Source organism: Girardinichthys multiradiatus, chromosome 21, assembly GCF_021462225.1.
Source record: "Girardinichthys multiradiatus isolate DD_20200921_A chromosome 21, DD_fGirMul_XY1, whole genome shotgun sequence".
NCBI lineage: Eukaryota > Metazoa > Chordata > Actinopteri > Cyprinodontiformes > Goodeidae > Girardinichthys > Girardinichthys multiradiatus.
In genome coordinates, this window is record NC_061813.1 from 23,801,603 (window position 1) to 23,827,481 (window position 25,879).

Here is a 25,879-nt window from a genome sequence, read left to right on the forward strand (position 1 = left end):
ATAAGAACAAAATAGAATTTTTTTTTATCTACATGCATATCTTTACTTATGTTAGCAGGTGCCGACCATTCAATGTGACTGAGCTTGAGCTATTCCAAAGATTTTAGTCTCTAGATGTGGAAACTTGGTAGAGATACACCCCAAAGGGGTTACAATTGTAACTGCATTGAAATGTTTTACAAAGCATTAAAAGAGAAGACAGAAAACAAATGCACACCACCCATTTCAGGATTTTATTTGTAGAAAAAGAAGCTTGAGTTCAGTGTATGACATGTAGTTGCCACTATATTGGGAAAACAAAAACAAAACAAGCAGAAACACACTGAAACACAGCTTGCCACATTTGCACATTTATTTGGAGGTCTATGTCAAAACTTTGTTAGAATCACGTGACACATCAACTCAGGGTATGTTACAAACAAACCCAGTCTGTGTGGTGAGTCGGATCATTCAAAGCTCAACTCTGTGATTTATTTTTGTGTTGCAGAACAAACAGTTACATTATTGAATATCAGCCACGTTTTACTAGTTCCCAATAATCTTTCTTAAAAGAGCTCCAAGATCAAAAGCATTAAAAGTGTAAAACTAACCCCATTCTCCACGGCTCCTACGTTATCAATGACCATTTGCAAAGGACAGAATACAGGGCAGCACCACTAGATGGCAATGTTGTGGCATAGATCACCAGTGTGTGCTGAGAAACGTCGACATATTTCATTTAGGATTTTCTTGTTAGAAGTTCTTCCTGAATTCATTGAAAACTAAGTGACAGTATTAAATAAGCTGAAGGGGGTTCTCTTTCTTGCAGAGGTTTGAAAAGTTTGAATATATTTTAAATCTTTACATGTATGTCATTTTTCTATTATATGGCCTTGGATGCTGTGAAAATGAACATGATTTTTACTTTTATAATTTAGGTCTGTTTTGTTTTTTATACCAGGTGCTGTCTTATCACAAGTTCCTCTACCTCATATAGTCATGTCATTAATTCAATAAAGTCAATTATGAAACAGGAGGAATATCTCATAGCCCTTCTTTGGTAGAGCAAATATTCCTTGACCCGGCAAACATGTCAGCTAAATTCTAGATAAATCTCACGGTTTAATTTACAAATGAATCCCAATAAATAAGAATATGATCAAAAAGTTTATTTAGCTGGTGAGGGCTTACAGCTAATGAAAACCCAAATTCAGTTTCTGAAACAAGTCAGAATATTACATAAGACAAAATATAAATGTTGGTCTACTGAAAGGTATGTTCATATTCTGTACAACATACACACTGAGTACTTTGTTGGAGCACTACTTGCAAGAATTACTGCATCACTGCAGCGTGGCATGGGGATGTGGCTGTGCTGAGTAATTTGCATCACCCTCCTTGTATCCATTTTGCTTGTGCACCTATTCAACTACAATTTCAACGAAAAGTTTTTCCTTCCACTAAACTTTCCATTGAAATGGTTGTGTAGCGATTTCAATCAACAAATAAAGCTGCTGCTGGCTGAGTTGGTTTTGTTTCCATTGAGTCGGGCTGAGTCCAACTTGCGTTTTGAGTATTTATTTTTGAACTGAAACTTGCCAACCATTGACTGGGAAAACGACAGTCAACACAAAAGTTAAACCACTCACCCAGCACCAGCATGTAGTGGTCATGCCAGTCTCAGGTAAGTAACATGCGACCACACCCCGCCATCCAATTACCTGTGATGTAGGACTAAGCTGAAAACCTGTGCTGAAATTGGAAATTAAAAACACATAAACGTTCAATTTGGCTCTTACAGGTTGGATTTTCAATAACTCTAATTAACTGAGCTGCGCCTGTATTTGAAGGTCCTAAACAGGAAGTTGTATGAAGCGGTTTTTAACTTGATGTTCATTCAGAGCGTCTGTGAGGTGTTTTATTTGAGTGTCTTCTCTTACGCCCTCTCATTCCGACACATAGTGGGAGAGACTCTGCCCAGCGCAGTTCAGCCAGCAGCGACGCACACACATACACCCAAATACGCTATTGGCCGACCGACTTCTGACTTTAAACAATGCAGAGCAGGCCAAAAAAGTTGGAAACTGTATCTTTAGGCACGGGACTGGCTGGGACAGCAGCTGTGAGCCCACGTTCATGTGTTGGTTCCCCTGCATTCCTAAGGAAAGTCATCTGAAGAGCTGGGAGAAGACGCCAACAGTCCGACTGCGGTGCCATTAGAGGAAATCCATTAATCTTTTATACATATCGGATTTACCACAGCTGGAACATCAGTTTAGCTTTCGTTTTAGGACAGATTTACTGTTTAAGGCTCCATAGGCTACAGTTTGGAACCTACTTTTCGAGGCGTTGGATCTGTTTTACGCACGGGATTTTCTAAACAAATGAAAACCTGCGATTGCTCCTCAGCTTTCTACCTTCACCCTCTCAGGTCATTTTACCACACTGACCCAACTCATCATCACCCGCTACACCAGCTTTGACGAAGGCGACTGAAAAGCGTCCCTCCGTGCATCCAAACGCACCGGCGTGCGGCTGAGAATGCGTGGAGGAGGTTTCCCGATGTCTGTCCCCGTGGTTATGACTCTGCTTTTGGTCGTCATTGACGTGAAGGCCAGCGGGGAGTACTGCCACGGCTGGCGAGACCCCCAGGGAGCCTGGAAGGACGGGTTCCAGTGTCCGGAAAAGATCGATGGGGAGGACGCGATCATCTGCTGTGGGAAGTGCGAGCTGCGCTACTGCTGTGCCAGCACGGAGGCGCGGCTGGATCAGGGCAGCTGCGACAACGACAAGCAGGCAGAGGTGCCGGGGACGGAGAGCAAAGAGGACAAGGACTCCCGTGCAGGTAGGAAAGCCTAACTAATGACGTTTCTTGCATGAATGCGCTCTTATAAATGTCCCACCAATCAAATAAACTTGTTTTAAAAACATATCTAATTACTCTACAATAATCTAGTCTTAAGTTTGACCACTCTGAATATGCGTGTTTTACATTTGACTTAATCGTAGGCTGTCCTAATGAGATAAAACCATTAAAAAAAAAGCCCCAAAATCGAATCTCTGTTCTATGTATAACAATCTAGCTAAAGTTTGGCTGGTCTTAACATGTACGATTTTAAACTAGAGACGCTCAAATACAAGCCAACTCCTAAAAAAAGTCAATAGCGCTTTAATTCATCACCAAATCAGGTACCAACATCAGCATCATTAGCTGCTTTTGGTGTTTTCTTGATGTTTTCTTATAGTGCATATACCTTGCAGGGGGCGCCATTCTCTCTGAATGCACATGCTAAATAGCAAGAAAAAAAAAACTTAATGGAGGCAGAACTAGCATTTGTCTTATTTATATGTATCATTGAGCTCCATCGAACATGCCACCCTGGGCAGAAAGTCATTATACCTAAGGTATAACTCCTGTTATTACACCCTTCAATGTACAGAAAAACTGAACTGATTCATAACAAACGAAACAACCTTTTCTTAGGTGTTTAAAACTAAATAAAGGAAACTGAATTAAAAAAAGTCAATTTATTCTCCTGTTATTAGATGATGTTATTAGGATTACTCTGAACTTTTTACCTTTGGGATTGTCTCAGAAGAATCATGAAATTAAGGTTCTCAGACAAGTCTGATAAATTGCTTTGCTGTAAATTAGCAAGTGGCTGTGCCCCAGATATAACTAAGAATAAACCCATTTGCCAGCGTAGCCTTTTTTTTTATGCCACCCCTCTGTGTTGTGCCCTCCTGGGCAGAAAGCCACAATGCCCAAAGTTAAGGTTATGTTCATCTAAAAGCATTCAGCCTCAGTTGATTTATTTTGATTTTGTTGGTTTGACAATATCGTAAAACCCTCTGCTCTGGATGTTTTGGGCTTGATCTTGAAATTGGAGAAGTGTGAAGGTCCAGTTTCCCCTCTGTTAACATAGCATTGCACACAGCAGCTACGACTCTCTGTAGAAAGGACTCATCTGTTGCGACAGCTGCACAGGAGACAGCAGACTCCTCCAAAAACCAGTTAACAGCCCTCACAAATGGCGGATTGTGCCATGCCACTGCACTTTATAAATAGCCATGTTTGTTCTGTAACAGTGCAGAGTACGGCCAGGCTCAAATCATGCTGTCCCCACGGGGATCGAATTTGGACTTAACCGGATCTTGGAGAGTGGCTCGCCGAGGGTGCTGACAGCGCCGTTCATAAGGGAAGAAAAAACTCAAATCATGTTATTTTCCTGTTAAACAACCCACCTCCCACCTACTGTAGTCTCTCTGGTGTCTGTGGGCTTTATGAGATTCACACAGTGAATCTCCTGACATTCAGGGAGTCATAATTACCAAAAACAACAACTAAGCCTGTATTTTTCAGCTTATGTTGCTGAATTGTTGACAAAACAAACTTGTTCATCATTGTCTACATTCCCATGAGTTAATCTCTTTGAACTAGCATTTTATTTTTAAAAGAGGCATCAAGAAGAAAGCAAATATTAGACAGGAGGGGCTTATTCCTTGTTTTCTTCATTGGTCTCCAGCTACAGTGTAACCTGTCATTTGTGAATATCATACCTTATCACAGCAGGAAGAGGAATATACATTCCAGTCTATGGCCTCCAGCCAAAATTACCTCAAAGTGGTTGTTTTTTTTTTTTTTCACCGAGTACAAGAAAACCTTGTTCACTTTGTACAATTTGCAAATTTTTCAATTGCTTGTAGCCTATTTATCATACCAGGATGATGCAGTGGCAGGAAATTATTAATGTGCTCTACATGAGGGAACATGTGGTATTTAGGAACAAGAGAATCCCCATGGGATGGCCCAAGGAGACAGAGGCAGGCCGGCCAGCCTCAAACAGACTCGGCCCCAAACAAGAGCTTAAAGCGAGGGGGGCTGCTGTTAACTGCAGCATGGCAGTCACAGCTCAGCTGCAGCAACAGGTGTGGATGAGTGACAGGAAACAATGGGAGATCACAAAAACTGATTCTTGCTTTTTTTACTCAAAGCATGAAGTAAGCAATCGGGGAGTTTTAATTTATTTTAGAAATACTACAATTGTCTCACCTTTTAGCTGCTTCACTAAAAGAGACATTTCAGCATTTAACTGTAGTTTCAAATCCAAAATGTTTTCTGTGCAGCAGAATCAGAATGTTGAAATCCATCAAACAAAAGTCAATTTTTCCTCAAAGCTTTCGGTTCTGTTTGTTCTGTTCCAGTCCATTAGTCATCCAGCCTCCCAGGTGTACTTTGTGATCCTTTAGTTACAAGCTTCTCTGTCGCTAAATCATGTTCAAAGTTGGTACACTGTGACTTGGAAAGATGTTCATGCCCATTGAACTTTTCTACCTTTGGTCATGTTACAATGACAAGCTTAAATGTATTTTATTAGGATTTTATGTGATAAACAAACACAATGTAGTGTAAAATTGTGAACTGGATTGGGAATACAAGGTTTTCTATTGTTTTTTTTTTTGTTTTTTTTTACAAATAAAAATCTGAAAGTCGTTCTACTGGAAGGTGATCAAAGCCTCAAATCTTTTGCACCTCCTATTGGTTTTCTCCCAGGTTTCCCCTGATATAACTTGATATTTGCTATTTTCTCATCAACTCTGAAAAGCTTTTCACACATCCCTACATCATTTTGCTGCCACCACTGTCTTTCAACCATGGGGTGATGTGTTCAGGGAGATGTGCAGTGTTACTTTTCCGCCCCACAGCCTTTAGCATGGAGACAAGGAAGTTCTGCGTTAGTCTCAACCGAGCAGTCCCCCATCTCACACGTTATCTGTGTCCTCCATGGTTTCTACCGAACTTTGAACAAGGTTGCTTATGGATTTCTTATTGTCACTTTTCCACAAACACGAGATTTGTGGAGCGCATTCTCCCACCTGAGCTGTGGATCGGTGTATCTCCTCCACAGTTACCACTGGTCTCTTGGCTCCTTATCTCAGTAATGCTTTTGCTTGCCTTTCAGTTTAGGTGGATGTTCATGCCTTGGCAGGTTTGATGTTGTGCTGTACTCTTTCCGTTTACAGATGATGGATTGAGCAATGCTCCATCCCTGACCTGCCAGCTGTGTTCCTTGCTCTTCACCATGCTGTTGGTACACTGCAAATTTACGGCCAAATATTAAATTTTTTGTGTGTTAGAGGTGGTCAAAACCTATTAAAACACTTTAAAGTTTGTGATTGTAACGCGATAAATGACAAAAAAGCTCAAGGTGTATAGAAACTTTTGTGGGGCTCTGTAACTCCAGTTCAAGTAGCTCTATTTGAAGGATATTGTCCAGCCATTTATCCAGTTGTGGGGGGTCTTGAGATTGTTTTGCCTGTCTTTTTTTTTTTTTTACTAAACTAACAGACTGTATTTCCTTTGTGATTGAGCAGGTAAAACCTTCTCCTCCATTCTTGATTTACGGTGTGGTTTTGGAAAGGAGCTTTGCAGCGAAAGAATGGATGCGGTCAGAAAAACAGGTTTTGAGGCACAGAGAAAAGAGGAGTGAAGGCAAAGATGTTGAAACTAAGCTGTATCACAGCAGGAAAAGAAGACTCCTAGAGATGTTTCTGCCGCGAGGCTTCTTTTAAATCTTGGAGGCGAGTAGCGAGGTGTTCTCACACCACCAAACAGAACCGGTCAAGGTCCTAGTTTGCTTCGTGTCGGTACGCTCCTCCCTCCCTCTCTCAGAAAGTCTCATGTGGTAATCCTTTTAATGCCCTGCGACTTTTGATGAGCATTCTGAAAAAGTCAAATGGTTGCATTTCAAAAGAGCCCGAAGACAAAAGGAAACCAGAGCAGGCTGCCACCTTTCTCTCTCTGGCCTATAGTTACACCACCCAACAGCACTCAGCTACACCCTGTGGGAACAATAAGACTAAATTAATCACTTTAAATGTCACATGAACATTATTGTGTTTGGAGGGAATGAATAGGTGCAGGAAACACCTCATGAGTGACATCATGTTATATGGCGTCTGGGTGAAATTCACTCTCTCTGCACTTTTCCCATTTGGCAAAAACTGGAACGCTCTTGCTGATCATGTTCCAAAGTTGTTCCTGGAGCGCCTCCTGCTCTCCTACCACATTAACACTCTAAAACCGAGGTTTTCGCATGTAAAACTGTCAAGACTATACATGCTCAACGTTAGACTCTGATTGGTGGAGCTGTGAAAGCTGCGAGCATGATTTGCTCTTGTAACTAAAATACCCAGAAAGGTCAGTGAGAAGGAACCAGCTTATTCCTCTGATTTACAGAGTGAAATAACTTCTCTTTGCAACAATAAATCAGTCCACTTTAAAGCCTTTCTTTAAACTGATGCCAAGTGCAACAGTTCAGCTACAGTAACTTATTTTGTTAAGCGTAGTCATAAATAGCTGAGGAAAAAGAAGGGTCACAAATATCCACTGGCAGCTGGGTTTAAGAACATTGCCCAGTCCAACACACACACACACACACACACACACACACACACACACACACAGGTCTGTGGGGTGAAGGAGGCTGAGGACACAGCAGGGCGTGGAGGATTAAAACAGATCAAAACAAAGTTAATAACTGCTAATGAGACCCTGAGACCCCCTGGGGACCCCAATACCTCGCGTTCTTTTAATCTGCGACAAACACTTGCCTTGTTCAGTCTGTCGTCTTAGTCTCATACAGTGTCTTACAAAAGGAGTCATGCTACTTAAACCTTTTCACATTTTGTCACAATACAACCCCAAAAAACCTACATGTATGTTTTTGAAGATGGTGCTGTTATAAAACAATGTCCCAATATTTAAACTTCTCAATGAGTACTTTAATATCCATCATCCACAAAGGGAAAGAAGACCAAACAATCCACATAAACTGCCAGGTACGGCAGGGAGAGCATTGACTACAGAAGCAGCCAAGAGGCTTATGGCAGCTCTGGAGGAGCAGCAAAGATCCACAGCTTTATGGCCTTTATTAAAAATAGTGGCAAAAAGAAAGTCACTGATGAAACAAAGTCACATGCAGTTTTGTTTAGAGGGGACATAGCAAACATGAAGAAGAAGGAGACCAAAACTGAACTCTCTAAACTACATGCAAAATGCTTTATGTGAAGGGAAACTACAGAACCCCTGGTGACACATTGTGGTTGATGCAGCATCATGCTCTGTGAATTAATCCGGGGGGGCTGAACACATCAGATTAATTTGTCAGAAATATTTACAAAACTATGCATCATTTTTCATCCACAATAATGTGCTCCTTTGTGCTGATTTATCACATAAAATCCCAAAATATACATTGAAGATTGCAGGTGTAAGGTGGCAACATGTAAGCTCAAAGAGTGTGAATACTTTTGTAAGGCCAGAATAGAAGAATATTGCTAGAACATCTTTCTTTGAGGAAACTCACAAGAGACTTCAAGGGGTTTCTTAAAAACTCATGTCAGCAAATATGCGTGCACCAATCTCACAGTGAAACATGGTGGTAGCATAGTCATGCTATGGGAATGCTTTTTCATTAGCGGGGAGCTAAATACAGGGTTTTTGTAAAAGAACATTTGTTAAAGGCTGCAAAAGAGTTTAGACCGGGTTCACCTTCCAGCAAGACATCCCTAAGCATACAATCACAGTTTCATTAGAATGGTTTGGGTCCTAAATATTGGATCCTAAGCCTAACTGCCAATGACAGCCAGTCCCCTATAAAAATGCTCCAGGATTGTCTTAGGGAGGTACAGGCATGGTTGAGAGACCATTTCTTCAACCTAAATAAAGATAAAACCGAGATTGTGGTGTTCGGACAAAGTAATTTCCTGCATGGAGATGACAATGTGGTTGGTCTCTTGTCCTCCTACTGCTGTCCTTGTGTGAAAAATCTGGGGGTGATGGTTGATCCTCTGTTTAAATTTGACCAACACATCAGCTCTGTCATCATTGCCAGTTTTCTCCAGCTGAGGATCCTTGCAAAGATAAAATCTTATCTTCCTCGGGCTGACTTTGAAAGAGTAATCCACGCATTTATAACATAAATGGATAACTATAATTCTTTGTATATAGGTTTGGACCAGGGTTCCCCGCAGCTTTTACAGAGTGTCCAAAATGCTGCAGCCCGCCTGCTGACCAGAATAAAGAGGCATGAATCTATTACCCCTGTTTGAATGAGTTAGAATTTCCAAGTCAAAGTGCAGACCTTAGTCCAGTTGAGAAGATTTGTGTTCACAAAGGTTCTCCATCAAGTCTGATGGAGACTGAGCTGAATACAAATACACAGCAAATTTTTCTGATTTTTATTTGTAACGAATGTTGAAAACTATGTCTTACTTTCCTTCTACTTCATAATTTTGTGCTACTTTGTTGGTCTATCATAAAATACCCTGACGTCTGTGGTAATGTCAAAATACAATAAAAAGCTCTAGGAGTTTGATTACTTTTGCAAGGCACTATAGTTCTCATGTAGAAAGGCAACATTTAAGTTTCAACTTAGAAGTCAAGGCTTTAAACTGTTGTTTAATAATCCCTTCTCTTCTTTCAGTGCCGATCTACGTGCCCTTCCTGATCGTGGGATCTGTGTTTGTGGCCTTCATCCTGGTGGGTTCTGTGGTCGCTGTGTGCTGCTGCCGCTGCCTCAGACCGAAGCAGGAACTCTCCTCTGCAAGTGCCACAGGAAGCGGAACTACGGGCGGGCGCCTCCTGGAAACCATCCCAATGATGGCAAACAGCTCCAGGGGCTCCTCGTCCCGTCAGTCCAGCACGGCCACCTCATCCAGCTCTTCAGCTCCGCCTGCTGGGGCCCGCACTGGTCCCCCTCAGCTAATGCGGGCTCAAGCCTCCTGCTGTCTGCCCCCTGATGCCAGTGTCTTCGTCAACATGCCGACCAACTTCTCAGTTCTCAACTGCCAGCAGGCCACCCAGATCATGTCCCATCAGTCACAGTTCATGCACCCACAGTACATCGGCTACGCCCACCCTGTGTCCTCTACGGCAGCCTTTTTAGACCACAGCCAGGGGGGATACAGACCCCTCCAGTCCCCCTGTCCTCCTCCAACAGCAGGATCCAGTGACAATAAATGCCCTCCAATGACAGTGTGATGAGGGGGCTAACCTGCAGACCACTCTGCACTTTGTTGGAGCAGGGACGTATGGGCTCACTTCCAAAGTGGAGAAAAGAAAAATAAATCAAGGAGTCCAACTCACATGAAAGACTTTTAAAGTTGTTCCCAGTCTAGATCTGCCCTGCTATTGTGTGTGGTGTGGTGTTTCATATGATCTCTTGGCAAAGTGTCACTGAGCTAAGCTCAACCCGTGATGGGGGTTTATGAATCCATAAACAATTCTCTGCAAACTGAATGTTTTAGGGTTTACCACAGGCCAGGTGGATAACAATGCACAGTTCAATGCAGTACAACATGCAGCTCAAATCAACTCTGCATATGTTTCTGTGTGCAAGGACCTGTATGCAAAGTGTGAAAAGAGATTTGCTGGCTTATATGTGCAGGAATGAGTGACGACTGTTTGATTTATAGTATGAAAAATGGATCTTTGAGCAAAAAAAGAACAAGACCACATGCTTTGTTTAAGCTCCATGCACATCTGTGGCTGTGAATAAATGCGAGTGAGTTTAGACAACAAGGTGTAGTTTGTTTGTGTTGAAAGCGTGAGGAGAGAAAGCATGTGGATAGACATTTAGTGTGAGTATGAAGCATAGACGGATGTGGTTTTATACGAGTAACTGTGAGTGAACTGGGTGTAATGGGAAATGCAGGTGGTGTGATGTGTAAGGCTGTTGCAATCTCCCAGCAGACCATTTAAAATCTAATGAAGTGAACACGGGACGCAGACTGTGACGCTCCACCCAAATATACCAGTACCCCCCACCCCTTTAGTCCACCACCCAGAAAGAGAAAACATCCCCGAGCGGAAACACACTCACAGACCCCCAAATGTGGCAGTATTCACACAAAGCTGGTGGTTAATGTTCCCTGGAAGTGTTACTGTGACATGAGCAAGAGTGGAAATACACAGCAAGGAATCTGAAAGCCTAACCCCTTCAATTATTTCCTGTGAGAGGCCGTGGTAACTTTTGATATGGGCCACAGGGAGACTAAAGCATAGAGGCTTTGTAAAGGATTGCACTGCATTTTACCCTTCCTCATAATGTAATTTTCTCTATTTAAATGTTTGGGGGTAATTCAAGAGCCGGCAATGGTGAGAGGTGTTTGTGACAAACGCCGCACAGTTCAGTGAACTTGCAGCAGCAGGAGCAAGAGTAGCTCCAGGCCAGGTTTGAGTCACAGTTTTCCACTTGAAAAAAAAAGGCACGGAAGGGGCAGTTATTGGCTGCGAATTAGGAAAAATAAACAAAACTTGCTTAATTTCCAGCCATTCTGTGCAAGGTCATGCAACAAGGTCTGGGGAACATGCGTTTCATGAGAACGTGCAACTACACCGAGTGTACCGTGTTTGTGGACCTCAGCTCTAATCCAAGCACATTGTAAGATTCAGTGGGAAGCTTCTGTGAGACAAACGGTGGATTCATTATAGGTCTCTCTGAAATAATATATAAAGCAGGGGGAGATGACACTTTTTCATATGAATTTGAAAAATAAACATTTTAAAACTGAATGTGGTCTGGTGAGAGTTCGTGTTGTACAAGTGATGCTCAAAAAAAGACACCTGGAGACAAGATTTAACATCAACAAAAAACAAATACCTGTATGGGGAATAGGTCGCCTTAAACTGTGAAAAACAGAAGTACATTACATACATTCACAGACAAATCTGCTTCCCACAGCAGCCAGGAGAGAACTCCAGTCCGATTACTCAAAGGACATAGAAACTAACGTGGAGGTTTAAAAGTCTGGGTTCCAGAAATGAGAGAAAAAGCGGAACGAGCCACTGGAGGGAAACTGAAGGAACTAAATGGATTTCTTTCTCCTAAAGATGGATTCTCCACCCCACAGCAGCTGTGGTTGGTTTTGACTGGGCCGCATCCAGGAAGGTGGGGGAGAAAGGGATCTCTAACTGAGGGGTGGGAGGGGATGATCTCCTGTCTGTAACAACACTCCTTAGCTTAACGTCAGAGCGTAGAAGTTTGATTCTGACCACATTTATTGCCACCCCTGCTGTTAATACAGTTTAGAACCCTCTTTTGCCAACAGGACAGCATTTATTGTGTAACATTTCAGAAGGACGGAGCACACAGAGAGAGGGATTTTTGACCATACCTCCTCACCTAAGCTCTTTAGATTGTCCAGGGTCCTGGCTCCTCCTGTCTCTCTTCTCTTCAGCTCATCTCACAGGTGTTGTATATGAATTAGGTCAGATGACTGAGATAATCACAGATGAAGGTTTATTATGGTTCTGGAGAAACATTTTTTGTTGATTTGGCCAAGTGATGACCCATATTCAGTTTTCTGGCAGAGTCTACAAGATTTTTACAAAAAATATCCAGATATCTCAAAGAGTTCCCTGGGCATTTGGAAACAGGCCCATAGCATCACAGATTCTCCATCATACCTAAACAAGAGGTGGTTTTCCACCTATCAAGCCTTTGTTTTACACTAAACCTTCCTAAAGTGACCGAAAACGTCAATATTGGTGTCACTGGCCAGTGCTCAAAAGAAGCAGGCCCCTTTATCACCTTATATGTACAGTCCAGGAAAACAAAAAGCCATGAATTAATAGTTTAAAGTTTCTAGTAATTCTGATCTAAAGTATTCATACCCATTGAACCTTTACACATCATAGACCAACACAAAGTATTGTGCACATGTATTGAACCCCTTGAGTTAATTCCTCAACCTATTGCTGCAGCTACACCTACAAGTCTTTTGGAGTATGCCTCTTAGCTTTGCACATCTAGAGACTGTAATTTTTGCCGATTCTTAGCAAAAATAGCTCAACGTCAGTCAGATCAATGGTGAATATATGTAAAAGTCAATGTTGCCACAGACTCAAAAGGGTTTAGGTCTGGACTTTGACCAGGCCATTCTAACACAAATATTTTATCTGCAAGTACTGTATGTTTAGGGTCTTCATCCCGCTGGACCCAGTGTCAAATCTTTTTAAGCCTCCAACAGGTTTTCTCCAGGATAGCCCTATATTTAGCCACCTGCACAAGAAAAGCATCCCCACTGCATGATGCTACCACCACATTTCACTATGGGAATGATACATTCTCATAGTCCCTGACTGAATAAATATACCAAAATGAAAGGTTTTCTAAAGTCAATTAAGGCTTTGTATACATCTTTACCGGGGATTCCAGTAAATGTGGTCAACATTGTGTGCATCTCATGTCAAATCCTTGGAGCCTTTATATTTTTTCAGCCTGAAACATAAACCAAACGTCTGAAGCCTCCCTGGAGCTACAGTTGGACTCAGAAACCTTTCAACCAGCAGTGAAAACACACAGACATTTGCTCGGGCCATGGATAGATTAGATTTAATGATTAGGACTTGGATGGACACCCCTCCTCAGAGCCCACCCACACCAACCCTTCAGTCTTGCATTCCTGAAGAGGTGTCCTCAACACAGAGCACACAGACAATGGACATTCACAGAGAGCAGAGAAACACATGATTCATGCAAGTGTCCTCAATCCAAATCCCTTGCCGTTTTGGACGCCTATTAGTAGTAGTTCAAGTAAAATATTCCCCCGGGTATTACCGGGTGTCCCTCCATTTATGAGTACAAAAACATACATCAGAAGAAACAAAATACAAATGCATGCACATGAATGTCCACTTTAATAAAAAAAAAAAATAAACATAAAATGTTAGGTAAGAGCAGATATCCCAACAGAAATGGAAGGGGAAACGTTAAAAACAGGCATGCTGCTTCTACATCAGGTGATGGCGTTAGACGAGGTTGAACAGAACTAAAGGCAGTTGAGAAGAAAAAGAACATGGCGGCTGCAGAAGTGTAATGAGATGAAGAGATAAGAGCAAGGAAGAAATAAACAAGAGAAGGTCTCAGAGGGGGTAGGAGCTGCGTCTCTGTGGTGTTTGGCAGTGAAGCTTGGTGCTGCCATGGATCCAAAACTGGGAGTGTAGCTGTGGTGTGGAGCTCCCTTCTGTTTTTAACAAGGAATTTACCCTGTGCTCTATCATTCTGACATCCGTCTCTGCATCGGTGCGTAACGACAGGTGTGCAGATTCCTCCTTGCTGGAGATGAACTGTAACCGTCGAAGCGAACACACGTAGACAACACATGCAAACACGCACAGCGACATGGTGTGCAGACATACATGCACAGGCAGACACAGACGAACTGAAACAGGCGCACGCACACACACGTCAACACACAGTGGCGTGAAGCGGTCCAAGGTGTATACACGTACAAGTAGCAGTCTCTGAGTTTGACTTGGCATGTCTGGAATACGGTTCGCTCATGCCTGTGCAGCTTTTTTAGGAGTTTGTTCAGTAATTAGACTGGTCCCTTTATCTGATCCAGTCCTCCGAAAACCAGACATAGCCCGCACCCTACCCCCCCCCCCCAACCCGCCAATGACCATCCCACCCCATGTGACAGGGAGGTCACATCATTGTCTTGGTAAGGCCACAGCATAGGCCAGTCACCAAGGCGTTAGAGGGTGGCTCTCAAGTTCATCTCACTGTCGTTATGACAACGGTTGCTACGTTGAGCCAAAGCCTCGATTGGGTTGGGTGGAGGTGGCTAGAGGCTGGGGCGCTGGCGGGTGGTGTCATAGGACCGAACTACCTGGGACTGGGACACCACACCGTGCTCCTCCTGAGAGAAGGCGTAGCCATCTGAAGAAACACAAAACAGAATAAAATGTAAAACTTTTACACTCTAACAAGAGGAATTTATTTATAAGCCGTCTAAACTCCAGGCGTTCCCACATCAGCTAATTTGTCCTCTTTGGTTGCTTCATGTACAGTGAAACTAACTTAAAAGGCAGCATTATATTTAAATTGTTTATTTTCTCCTTTTGAAAAGGTGGAAACAATTTTTAGAATGATCAAAGATTGTATTGTGGCTTTATTTCTCGTGGTTTAATAATTTATTCAATTCTGTCCGGACCGCTTAGGGTTCCCAACGCCAAGTCTGCCTCCAAAAAGTGTTCACACCCCTTGAACTTTTTTAGATTTTGTCACATTACAACTAAAATCTTCAATGTAATTCAACACAAAGTAGAGCATCACCGTGAAAAACATGTAATTTGTTTTTATAAGCAAAAATCTAAGAAGTGTGCATTTGTATTCAGCCCCTTTAAATCTGATGGCCATAAATAAAACCCCCAGAAGTCACCTAATTAGTCACCTAATTAGTAAATTGAGTTTGCCTGCGTGTAATTTAATCTCAGTCTAAATGTAGCTGTTCTACAAAGGCTTTAGATGACAGACAAAGTTCTGGACATGTTTAAAGCAGGGTAAGGTGGAAAGCTACGTGTGAATACTTTTGCAGGGCCCTGAATAAAAGAAACTGTTAGAACTTCTTTCTTTAAGGAGACTCACGTGAAACCGTCTGCTGCACCGAGTTGGAGCGTCCAACACTTGAAGGTGTTTTCCTAAATACTCTTGTCAGCAGATGGGCTCGTTCGTTTAGACTGCAACACAGATGAAAGGGAGAGCAATTAATCTGCAGCTTTAGAGCATCGCAATGCAACAGAAGGTTAAAAAAAAATCAACACAATACCCAACTACTGCAAACTAATGGTGGATTTCTACCACAACTGGTACAGTTTACAGGAGCAGCACACTTCAGGACACCAGGCAAAAATAATAGTCGTCTTGATGCGTCTAAATCAAAACACACTGATCAACATGTTAATTGAGTTTAGGTCCAGAAGGACTAAATACTGAATGTTTTGCAGATTTAATTAAGCTCAACTGTAATCCAACAACTGCTTGCAGGGAAACAGGCCATCCACAGTAAACTATTCCTCCTTCCCATGCTCCTCTCCTCATAACTCCTCCTGTCCACGACGAAGAGTGGCCCCTCTGTTTTAAGACCACACGCCGTTACGGCTCCTCTCCTCCCCTGACCAAAAATAACTAAGCTCTCGCCACATATTCCACACTAACACAAACACACAATCATGAATTTCCCCCCTGTCTCATCACAGTCATGGCAGTCGTAAAAGCATAAGCACGGGGTTATAAACGTTAAGGACGCTGACAGGGACCAGGACGTATAGTTAACGTTATATCCCCTGGTGTTTAAACAGCATAAAACTGAGGGGTTTGCATCGAAACTTGATATATTCGACAGCGATGATAATCGGTGGACTAGTTATGAACTTGGGCCAGTATGCCCAGAGCTACAATTTGAATCCAACGGCCAGGAAACTGCTGGGAATCTTCCCCTGAGTTTCTACTGAAGAGAAGAAACAAACAGCTTTTCAGCTCGCTCAAGGAGTTCTTTGGCCCCGAAAAAAGAAACGTCTGTTAGATCGATGACCGAGCTGAATCATAAAGGACTAAATGGAAGCTGGATAGACACATGTCCTTTCTGCAACTGAGTCATTTTCCCTCAAATTCCTGTCTGTTCAAAAGGAGCCTAAGGATATTCTCCATTTCGAACCCTTCCAGAGAAAATCCGGCACTGAAACACAGATGTGCTCTCTTTTCAAGCTTTACCCCCACTGCTTCTGACCTTCCTTTCTTTCCTTTCTCTGATTTGAAATGAAGTGCTTGCAAGGATCTGGTGATGATTCTGAGCTGGAAAGCAGGTTTGATGAAAGATGAGACCCTATGTTTGGGTCCAACGCTCAACCTTTGGAAACCTGAAGCAGAATTCACGCTTTCCTTACTCTTCAATGAACGAGCTGCAGATAGAATCATTTCAGCAAATACTTCTACATCAACCATGACTTGGAGCTACCTTGGCCCTCTGTTTAGTTAGATAATGCATCATTCAACACCCGTCCAACTTATTGGCACCTCTAGTGAAAATGTACTAAACTTACTGTGGAAACACTACAGATTCCTATAAAATAAGGGAAACTAAAGTATATCTAACGTTTACTTTTTAATATTGATCAGAATGTTTGGGAACATTTACACAGTAATCCATGACCCACTGATACCCTGAGTGAGGGTGAGTGAGATGGGAATTGAGGTAAAAAAATCTCTAAAGATCACATTTAGAGAGCTTAAATTGGATTATATGCCAACTGGTCGCTTGGTGACAGCAGTCCTACCATCTCAAATGTAAGCATGTTCAAATCTCTACTGAGACTTTAACTAGAACCAAAGGCTTTGGACAAATGGGACAAAGCATGAGCTTTTAAGCAACACACCCTCAGATGGGTTTGTTGTGACACAATAGATGAATATAGGGAAAAAACACTAATGCCCACTGTTGAGTAGGGCAGACGAACTGTGATGCTGTGGGCCTGTTTCACTCCTTGAAACTTTGTTGGAGAGTACGGCATCATGAACCTTTTGAAATATCTGAAATCTTTTAATTAAAATGCCTACATTAAAAAAACGAACATGGGTTGGATTGGTGACACTTTTTGCAGGACAGCCAAATTGTGCTGGACCAATAATCCTGCTAAAAGACATTAGTTCTTAACCTTGTTTTTTCCCCACCAAATAAATATACTTAAATTAAAGGTTGGATTTGTCCAAAATGTTCAGTGCTAGATTATGATATAGCAATAAAAGATTATTATTTCATTTTAAGGCGAGTTGGCAATAAGGCTGCTATACTAAACATACTTTACCACAAAGGCACTATTTTAATTTAATAGTCACACTCCGAAATGTGTGTGTAGAAGCCAAACAGGTGAGAAAATTATGTTTTTGCATGCATAATAATGTAAATTAAAGCCAAGGTTTTAACCTTAAAAAGTAATTGGAAAAACTGGCTGTGGATTTTGGAAACCACCAGAATACCTGGTCCATTTCATTCTAACACAACTCTACAAACACCACTAAGTCACAGCCTAAGGAGCTACAGCCAAACAGTAAACACACCAGGTCTGTACAGCAGTTCAAATTGGTCCACCTACAAAAAAAAAAAAGAAAAAATCCAGAGGAATGGAAAATTTTAAAAGACATAAAGAGAGAAGATAAACATGACCTTTCAGAAGTGATTGAGAGATAAACGGAGAAAAAAAACCATGCAAGTGTCACTCAAAAGTCAGCGTGCGATTAGAAACAAGGTCAAGGTCATGTGAGGCTAGAGTACACGGTGCAAACCTAAAAACTACCTCTGTGGAGCAGTTCTTTGTCTATGGGACCTCAGCTTTGGGTTCGGCCCTGTGAACAGTGCCACAGCAGGGAGATTAACTAATTCATTACCACGAAGAGTGAAATGGATTCAGAATATTTACAAAAAAAGTGTAGGAAATAAATCTACAATGATGGAAAACTGAACCAACATAAATGGTTGAATTAAATGCAGCAAAAAAAAAAAACAATGTGAATGCTGATGAGATGAGGTTAAATCCTGTTTTCGTATGCTGCACCTGCGGCCGCTGGAGTCCCTGAGCACTGCGGCTCCCGGGTCAACGGCCCGCGCCTCCAACTCCTGCACCTCCTCCAGCAGAGACTTCCTCAAAGTACGACGTGTGCTGCGGAGAAGAAATAAGCTCAGAACCATGAAGGAAAGTCTGAGTTGCTTCAATTGCAGATGCATGCAGCTCATAATACGCTGTGCGTCAGTGTTGACATAGGCTCAATGTGGGTTATGTAAACGATTCAGTAAACTCATACAGTCTGTGTGTAGATTATCTAATGTATTTACATTAAACGTGCTCTACTTACGCTGCCCATGCAAAATCTTTGAGTAAACACGCGGTGGGCACCAGGACCAGGCCCAGCCAGAAGTGCCAGCACTGCATCACTTTACCAGCCTGCAATGATGACATATGGGCTACATTCAGTTTCACTTACGTTTTGATTTAAATTAAATAAAAAAAATTTCTCAGCCCTTAACCAGGGAAAATCTAACATATACTGCCTTGCAAAGCAATCGCACCCCTTTAACTTTTTCACCTTTTATCTTGTTACGACTCCTAACTTTGAGAATTGTATTGGGATTTCATGTGCTCACAACTTGATTCATAATGTAAACGTTTTTTGTAAATAAAAATCCTGCATCCTTTTCCTTCCACTTCTACCATTACTTGCCTCTTTGTGTTGGTCTACAACATAAACACCAAATAGGATGCATTGAAGTTTATGGTTGTAACAAGATAAAAAGGTGAAGAGGTTCAAGGGGCATGAAAACTTTTCCAGAGGAGTGTATGTGGCACAGGCAAAGATGACGTACAGAGAGTGAGACCATTTCAAATCTTAACCCAACATAGTATCTGCACCACTGAATGGATTTACTGAAATACTCTGCTGCTGTGAAACGAAAACAGCAGATTCCTACCCATCCTGACAATGCAGTCCAGCTGCAACACGACTCGTTGACCTTTAACCCTGTTCTCAGTTCGTCTCCTGAGATTAATCATGCGGCCAACCACTGTCTCAGTTTGTCAGTCGGCATGTCTCTTTCTGCTTCTCACTCCCACATATCTTTCTCCTGTGATTCCCTTCAATCTCACTCTTTCGCAACCTTCTTTCCTCATTAGTGACTGTTGTCTCTGCTGCTTGTCATCACCTGCTGCTGTTAATCTTCGTCTTCACCTTCTCACACAACTTTACAAAAGTCTTTGTCTGCAGCCAGAAACATTTAGATCAATTGTCACTTTAAACCGTGCACAGGGACTTCTGCTTCAATGGGTTTGCGTACACAGATACGAACACGGTTGGATTCCCAGAGAGGAAGGGAGCAGAGTTCACATGTTCTTCAAGTAAAAATACTAGTTCCAACTTCGCAAAGTTCTCAGTTCTTTTTGGTAATTTAAAAATATAAATACACTAAAGTTTACTTTGATTTTGTGGCAGTGGGCAGATGGAATGAAAGAGGGAAGGAAGGAAAAGAATGTAAGAATAGACAAAAGGAAGTAACTAAAGGACCCAAAAAAGGAAAGAAAAAAGGATGGAAGGAATGACTGACACAAGAAAGGAAGTAGGTAAGAAGTAGAGAAGGACATAATGCAGGCAGGAAGGAAAGAAATGAAAGGAGGACACAAGGGAGGAAGTAGGAAAGGACACAAAAGAGGAAAGAAAAAAACTCAAGGAAGGAAGGAAGCAAAGAAGGAAGGAAGGAAGGAAGGATGAAAGAAATGCCTCATTTAAGGGAAGTAGGGAGGAAGGGAAGGAACCAAGGATGGTAAGAAAGGAGGAAGGAAGAAGGACACAAAGAGAGTGGCAGGGTGTAAGATAGTTGTGCTCAGAATAACTGAGTACAACTATGCTCTTTTTCATCCTCAGCCCCCTCCCCCATGGACAAATGGATGTATAGATAGCAGGAGGAGGTAGTTTAGGGGTGGGGAATGAAAGAGGGGGGTTATGATGGTTAGGTGTCTTTGACTATTTCCCCAGTCAGACTGAGCAGCTGCAGGGATATTTGACCGCATTCCTGATTTTTGACATAAATTGAATTAATGGGTTGAGGAGAGCTGAGGCGGTCCGGTTTCTCCTGCATGTCCACTCAGTGGGGCACCCAGTCCCACCAGGGTCTTTATCCTCAAACTCTACAACCAGTCTCCCAATTAAGGTGCTCTACACTCTCCTGACTCCCCTACTATACCCTCATCACCCTCACTAGCAGCCCACCCATACAAGTCCACACTTCCACAGGGAGCAGTAAAAGACAGGAGTTCTGGTGACTTGCAGCAGGTGCGTGGAGTCTGCTGAGGGGGCCTGCTGGGGTCTACACCTCCCTCCCAGGGGGCTCCAGCAGTGCTGACATAGAACACCCAAGAGGTGAGTCTCTTAGATGCCATGACCAATATTCAGAAAGGAGGGGCAGGAGATGTTCAAAAATAAAGATTTACAGGGAGGGGCTACAGTAACCCAAATCAGCTGCTTTATAAAGAGCAAATTACCTGGCCCAGCATGTCGGGGGCAATTGGGATGGCGGGCCAGAACACGGAGTAGACGGCAAAGAAGACCATCCAGAGAACCATGCTTCCCCATACAGCCAGGTGGGAAAACTACAACACAGCAAAGGAAGACAAGAGAAAACAAGAACAAAGAGGGAGATTAGAGGTTCAGAAAAGACAAGACGAGGTCAAATAGCGCACATACAGCTCTGAATATAGCCAACCTTTCCCTCCCTCCTCCCCTGTCTTTAACCTGTCTCTGTAATGTGCTGTAAGGGGACACTGTGTGAATTCCAGTGCGACCTCACTTCATTACTCCCAGACTGTTGTGTGGACAGCTGAACGGACAAAGGTGTCAGCGCCTAGCTGTCTGTCCTGCCAGTCTCTGACACTCCGGCAGCGGGAACTAACCAAATAATGTCACTGTCACAGCGTGAGCTCCCGTTTTCCCAAACATTACCTCCAGTTCTGCTGGTGTTTCAAAACTGAACGCTGACACCATGTACTGAAATCAGCTGACTTTCAGCCCAATTGTCCCTCACTGGTGACCGGCCTAATTAAAACTCAGAAATTTAAATGTTTCAGTGCACAAGCCAAAAGAAAGTGCTATCATGTTGTATTATCCTGTTTTCTGTATCAGTGATGTATTTACAAATTAAGTCAAAGGAGACACAAAGATGTAAGAAGCTAAGTCGGGACAGGTCATTGGTACATTCAGGCTATGATACAGGGGGAGATTTTTAGCAGCTAACAGGAAGGCTTAACGAATTTACTGCAAAGTTCCTCTCTTTTCTTCTTTATGAGCTTTCAACATCAGTCTGTTAAAGAACATGCTGGGCTTGGAAATATTTGCCGAATTCTTTGAATTTCACAGTTAAGGTAAATTCCAGCCCTCGAGGGGCCTGTGTCCGGCAACGTTTAGATGTGTCCCAGATCAAACATGCCTGAATCAAATGGCTGAATTACTGCTTCAGCTTGCAACCAAGCTTTAAAGAGTTCTGCTAATTACTTGATTATTTGAATCCCCTTCAACAGGGGTAACACTAGCTATAAGGGGTAGCGTGTTCGAAATGTTTCCTCTTTTTATTTAAAGATATGTTGTTTAATGAGTAACAAGGATACTTTTTATACTAACCTACAATTTAATCATTTGGATTTGATAAGGTGCCTTTGTTTTTCCACCTGATTTTATGTCTGGAGAGTCTTTTATAGGTCCCTCCCACTGCTGCAGACCCACTTCATTTTCAGATACCATGGAAGAAAAATGTTCTGCCCAAAATCTACATCAAGAACAAGCTGCAAAACCCTTAAACCAGGGCTGCAAGATCAAAATGATGTTTAGTTCTGGGAGAGAGAACAAAATGGCAGCATCATGCTGAGGGTCTCTCTAAATACCAGTGGAATTGGCCATTGACCAATGAAGAAAGAGGACCACGCCCAAATTCTACCTTAGTATGTAACAATGGAACAGCGCTTCAGACTGATCAGCTTATCAGCTCAGGATGATCTACCACAGTTGTTTCCTTTAATGTGCCCGATGAAAATCGGTTTGCCAACAAAACAAGAGACAATATATTTTAAGGGTTATGCACTTCTTTGAGAAATTTCTTATGAATGTTGGAAAAATAATTCCCATCCACTTTATCTACAAATGAGTAATGGCTCTAACAAATAAACAAGTACAAATAATATTTTAGCTGAAAAATGATAAACAGAACCTTATTCATCATTGGCTGTCTTCTATAACAGTTCATAATAAAAACAGGAGTGTGAGTTGAATAAAACATTTTTCTGAAAAGACAGGACATCTGCACGCTACATTAGCAATGTAAAATTAAATATGTGTCCCTCCGGTGCTTCTGCCTTTAATATCGGTCTGACAGATGGGAATCTCTTCCTCTTCTGGTCTGTTCTTCGTGCCCTGTTTGAGCAGCTATGATCTGCCTTTGTACTTTATAAGATAAATCTCTCAGAGCATATTTAGTGGCCCTCTCAGGTGCCTCACAGTAAGGCCTCCAGACTCGAGTGTTAATTTGTCATTTGGATTTTTTTCAGACTCTGCATTTTTTGCTCTCCAATGTTTTATATTTATGAAAACAGATGAAGTGAAGGGAGGAAAACTGTAAAAGAAAATGGATTTGGAGAAACCCTAAAGCTTTCACCACAGGCTTCTCCCTGACTATGAAGTTGAAAAGACCTGACATTGAAAAAAAAAAACCTACACTCTTCTATTTACGTACAGTGAGGAGAACAACAATTTGATACACTGACGATTTTGCAGTTTTTCGTTTTATTGCAAAACCTGAAAAATCGGCAGTGTATCAAATACTTCTTCTCCCCGCTGTATGAGCAAAATATCACATGTGGCTCGGTTTATTAAGGTTTTGCTCATACCCTGGTCCAAGCGGTGGTCTCCATTCCAGCTTTTAGACAAACTGTAACGACCACATACTGCACAGAGGCACACAAACAGAAACAGAGGAGAAAAAAACAGGAGACCGAATTAGTACACTGGCAACTGTGGAGACAATAAACATTAATGCCTTACAGTAAACTCAGCAATGCCTATTAAAATACCTCAGACCCCCACCAGGCACTTTACACAAACACACAATAGACAGGGTTCCTACACAGTTCTCATGTAAAAACACCAGACTTCTCCAGACTCCTCTTCCCAGAGTTCAGTCTGTCACAATCATTAAAAATGTAAAATACTAAAGTCCACCATGAATTTATGGCAGAGGAAAGGAAATAAAAAACAATATCTGAACATTGGGATTGGGAATAAAATCTGCAAATAGAAATACTTTTCCACACTCTTATTTTTTACCCAGACTGTGTAGGAACCCTGAATACAACAAATTGCACACATTCGCATGAGACTGCATGGAGCTAAAGCTTCAGATACAATCATCTTTGGCATGAATGCCACTAATGTTGGGCATTCAATACTGCATATTAACTGCTCTTGTTTCAGGATGGCATGATACAACAAATACGTTTTCGAAACAACAACTAGGTACACAAGTATGATTTTATTTCAGATGTTCTCTGATCCCCAGGTTCAAATTTGCAATCACAGAAATACACATGCACTCTTACAAATATCTGAATAAATGTCCCTTGAAAAACTGCACTTGCACCACGTGTCTTATAGACAACATCCTGGTATGATTCTGGTTGGTCATTTGATCAGTCATCTTGGCAGATAAGGTCAAGTTAATTTAAACTGGTTAAAACCATTAAGCTAACATTTTGTAAATTTTAGACAGGATTAAGATCTGGGCCATTCCAGAAGCTTAATGTCAGCCTGCTTAAGTAATCACAAAACTAGTTTTATGTGTTTTTGGGATCATTGTCTTGTTGGGAAAAACAACTGTGTCAAAATTTCCCCTCATTTGACCCAAACTATGACCTCAAATTAAAGGAAATTGGTCAGGATGTTGACAGCCAAGGCAGGAACCACCAAGGTTCAAGCTAATCATAAATTAGAACATGCTGGGAGACTAGCGTCACTCTTCAGAGTGAAACAGGTTTTAAATCACCATGCAGCGAGAGACTGCTTACTATGAAAGGAGGCCATGTTCCAAAATTAATGCCTTCAAGCAAAACCGAAGCCCATAAATGTGCTCCGGAAAAAAAAAAAAAAAAAATGAAAATAAACGACCACAAGAAAATGCACCATGGAATGCTGGTTAAGTGAAAAAGGAGGACCATCTCCATATTCAACTGAACCGAGAACAGGTGGATGGAAACCCTGTGTTTTCCCATGATCCCAAACACACATCAAAAATGAAACTGGATTGCAAAAAGCAGGCCAACAACAAACGTCTGGACTGATTTTACTTAGTTTATTACTGTATGTATAATTTTGGTTTGTGGGGATTGGATAAAAAAATAAGACAAATTTGAGCTTGTGCAGTGAGTTTTTATTTTTAAATTCTACAGATGTCTGTTGTATCCTTATTCCAGCCTTAAAAAGCAACAGTTCAAATGCATCTTTGAAAGCCCCAAATTAATATGAAGCTCATGTCTATGATGAGTGTCTGAACGTCTGACCGGTATGGTACATGGACTAGCATTGAGCGTGGGGCTGAGACAAAGCAGATGGATGAAACAACTCTGAAATGATTCTGAGGAAGAGTTTTCACACAAGTCTGCAGCCAGAAAATAAAAGCAAGAAGCTTACCGTGTAGACCATATTTCCTGCAAACAGGTAGTCGTTTCCCTGGCCGTTACTGAACGGGGAATCTATGGACCAAAAACGAGAAACTTTGTAAAGAAATAAGACAAAATTAATCATACATTATAAAGATGTGTCTGATTGTGCTTACCATGCTCTAACATTTTGAGAGGAAACCAGAAGAGGATAATTGAATGAATCAGTGCATTGATACAGTGTCCCCAAAACACCTGGAAGAAGGTGTGAGAGAGAATTAAAAAAAACAGGTGGAGAAAAACTGAAAGCACAAACAGAACAATTACCGTCTCCTGTGGTAAAGATATGATAAGACCGGAGTCCAATGCATATTTCATTCAAAGGTTGCCGCAGTGGTCCATCAGTGAGTGTTTGACCTTTTCTTTCCCTCCTTATAGAGCTAAAATGATTCACTGACCGTCTTTAATAACTAGCCAAAAATGTATTCAGGCAAAATCCTTGACTTGAAGTTTTGTTCACTTCACAAACCTGCACACTGTTTAGCAGCCGTCGCGTTTCACAGCTGACAGATTAAAGCTACACAACATGCTCCTGCTCAGATCAAGAATAATGGAGAAGGATGGCTTTATATCGAGATTAAATTAAACTGGAGTGGGTTTAATAACTAGAGGACCTCTAAAGGCAGATGTTTGTACTGGATTTCATTTGGGGGTATCAGAAAGGTGGACTGCACGTCCTACTTTTCTGAAATCAAAATCTGTAAAAAGTACATTAAATTTGTGTTTATAATGTGAGAAAGTATGTGAAGTTTTCAGAATTATTACTACTTCTGTAACGCCCAAGTATAAACATCCTGACAACGAATCCCT

General features: G+C 41.8%; 2 protein-coding genes across 6 annotated transcripts in view; one reads left to right on the forward strand and one right to left on the reverse strand.

The window, feature by feature from the left end:
- The first annotated feature begins 1,929 nt into the window (after positions 1–1,929).
- Positions 1,930–11,557, forward strand: LOC124858032 (protein shisa-2). Its single transcript, XM_047349737.1, has 2 exons — positions 1,930–2,824; positions 9,468–11,557. The coding sequence occupies exons 1-2, from the start codon at positions 2,521–2,523 to the stop codon at positions 10,022–10,024; spliced, it is 861 nt and encodes a 286-aa protein (XP_047205693.1). The 5' UTR covers positions 1,930–2,520; the 3' UTR covers positions 10,025–11,557.
- Positions 11,558–13,357: 1,800 nt separating this feature from the next.
- atp8a2 (ATPase phospholipid transporting 8A2) overlaps positions 13,358–25,879 on the reverse strand; it is an 81,470-nt gene continuing 68,948 nt past the window's right edge. For all 5 annotated transcript variants that reach the window (XM_047349731.1, XM_047349730.1, XM_047349733.1 and 2 more), the window contains 8 exons: positions 25,186–25,264; positions 25,041–25,102; positions 23,246–23,302; positions 20,855–20,962; positions 18,678–18,766; positions 18,380–18,484; positions 15,417–15,508; positions 13,358–14,708 (listed from right to left, as the gene is read on the reverse strand). In XM_047349731.1, the coding sequence (XP_047205687.1) occupies positions 14,614–14,708; positions 15,417–15,508; positions 18,380–18,484; positions 18,678–18,766; positions 20,855–20,962; positions 23,246–23,302; positions 25,041–25,102; positions 25,186–25,264 (687 nt within the window). In that variant the 3' untranslated portion in view covers positions 13,358–14,613. The remainder of the gene's footprint in view (positions 14,709–15,416; positions 15,509–18,379; positions 18,485–18,677; positions 18,767–20,854; positions 20,963–23,245; positions 23,303–25,040; positions 25,103–25,185; positions 25,265–25,879) is intronic.

Excerpts from the sequence above, each read along its gene's own strand:
- LOC124858032 (XM_047349737.1), top strand. The coding sequence starts at position 2,521 with ATGCGTGGAGGAGGTTTCCCGATGTCTGTCCCCGTGGTTATGACTCTG. Across the intron at positions 2,825-9,467 it reads GGACAAGGACTCCCGTGCAG|TGCCGATCTACGTGCCCTTC; the intron begins GTAGGAAAGCCT and ends CTCTTCTTTCAG.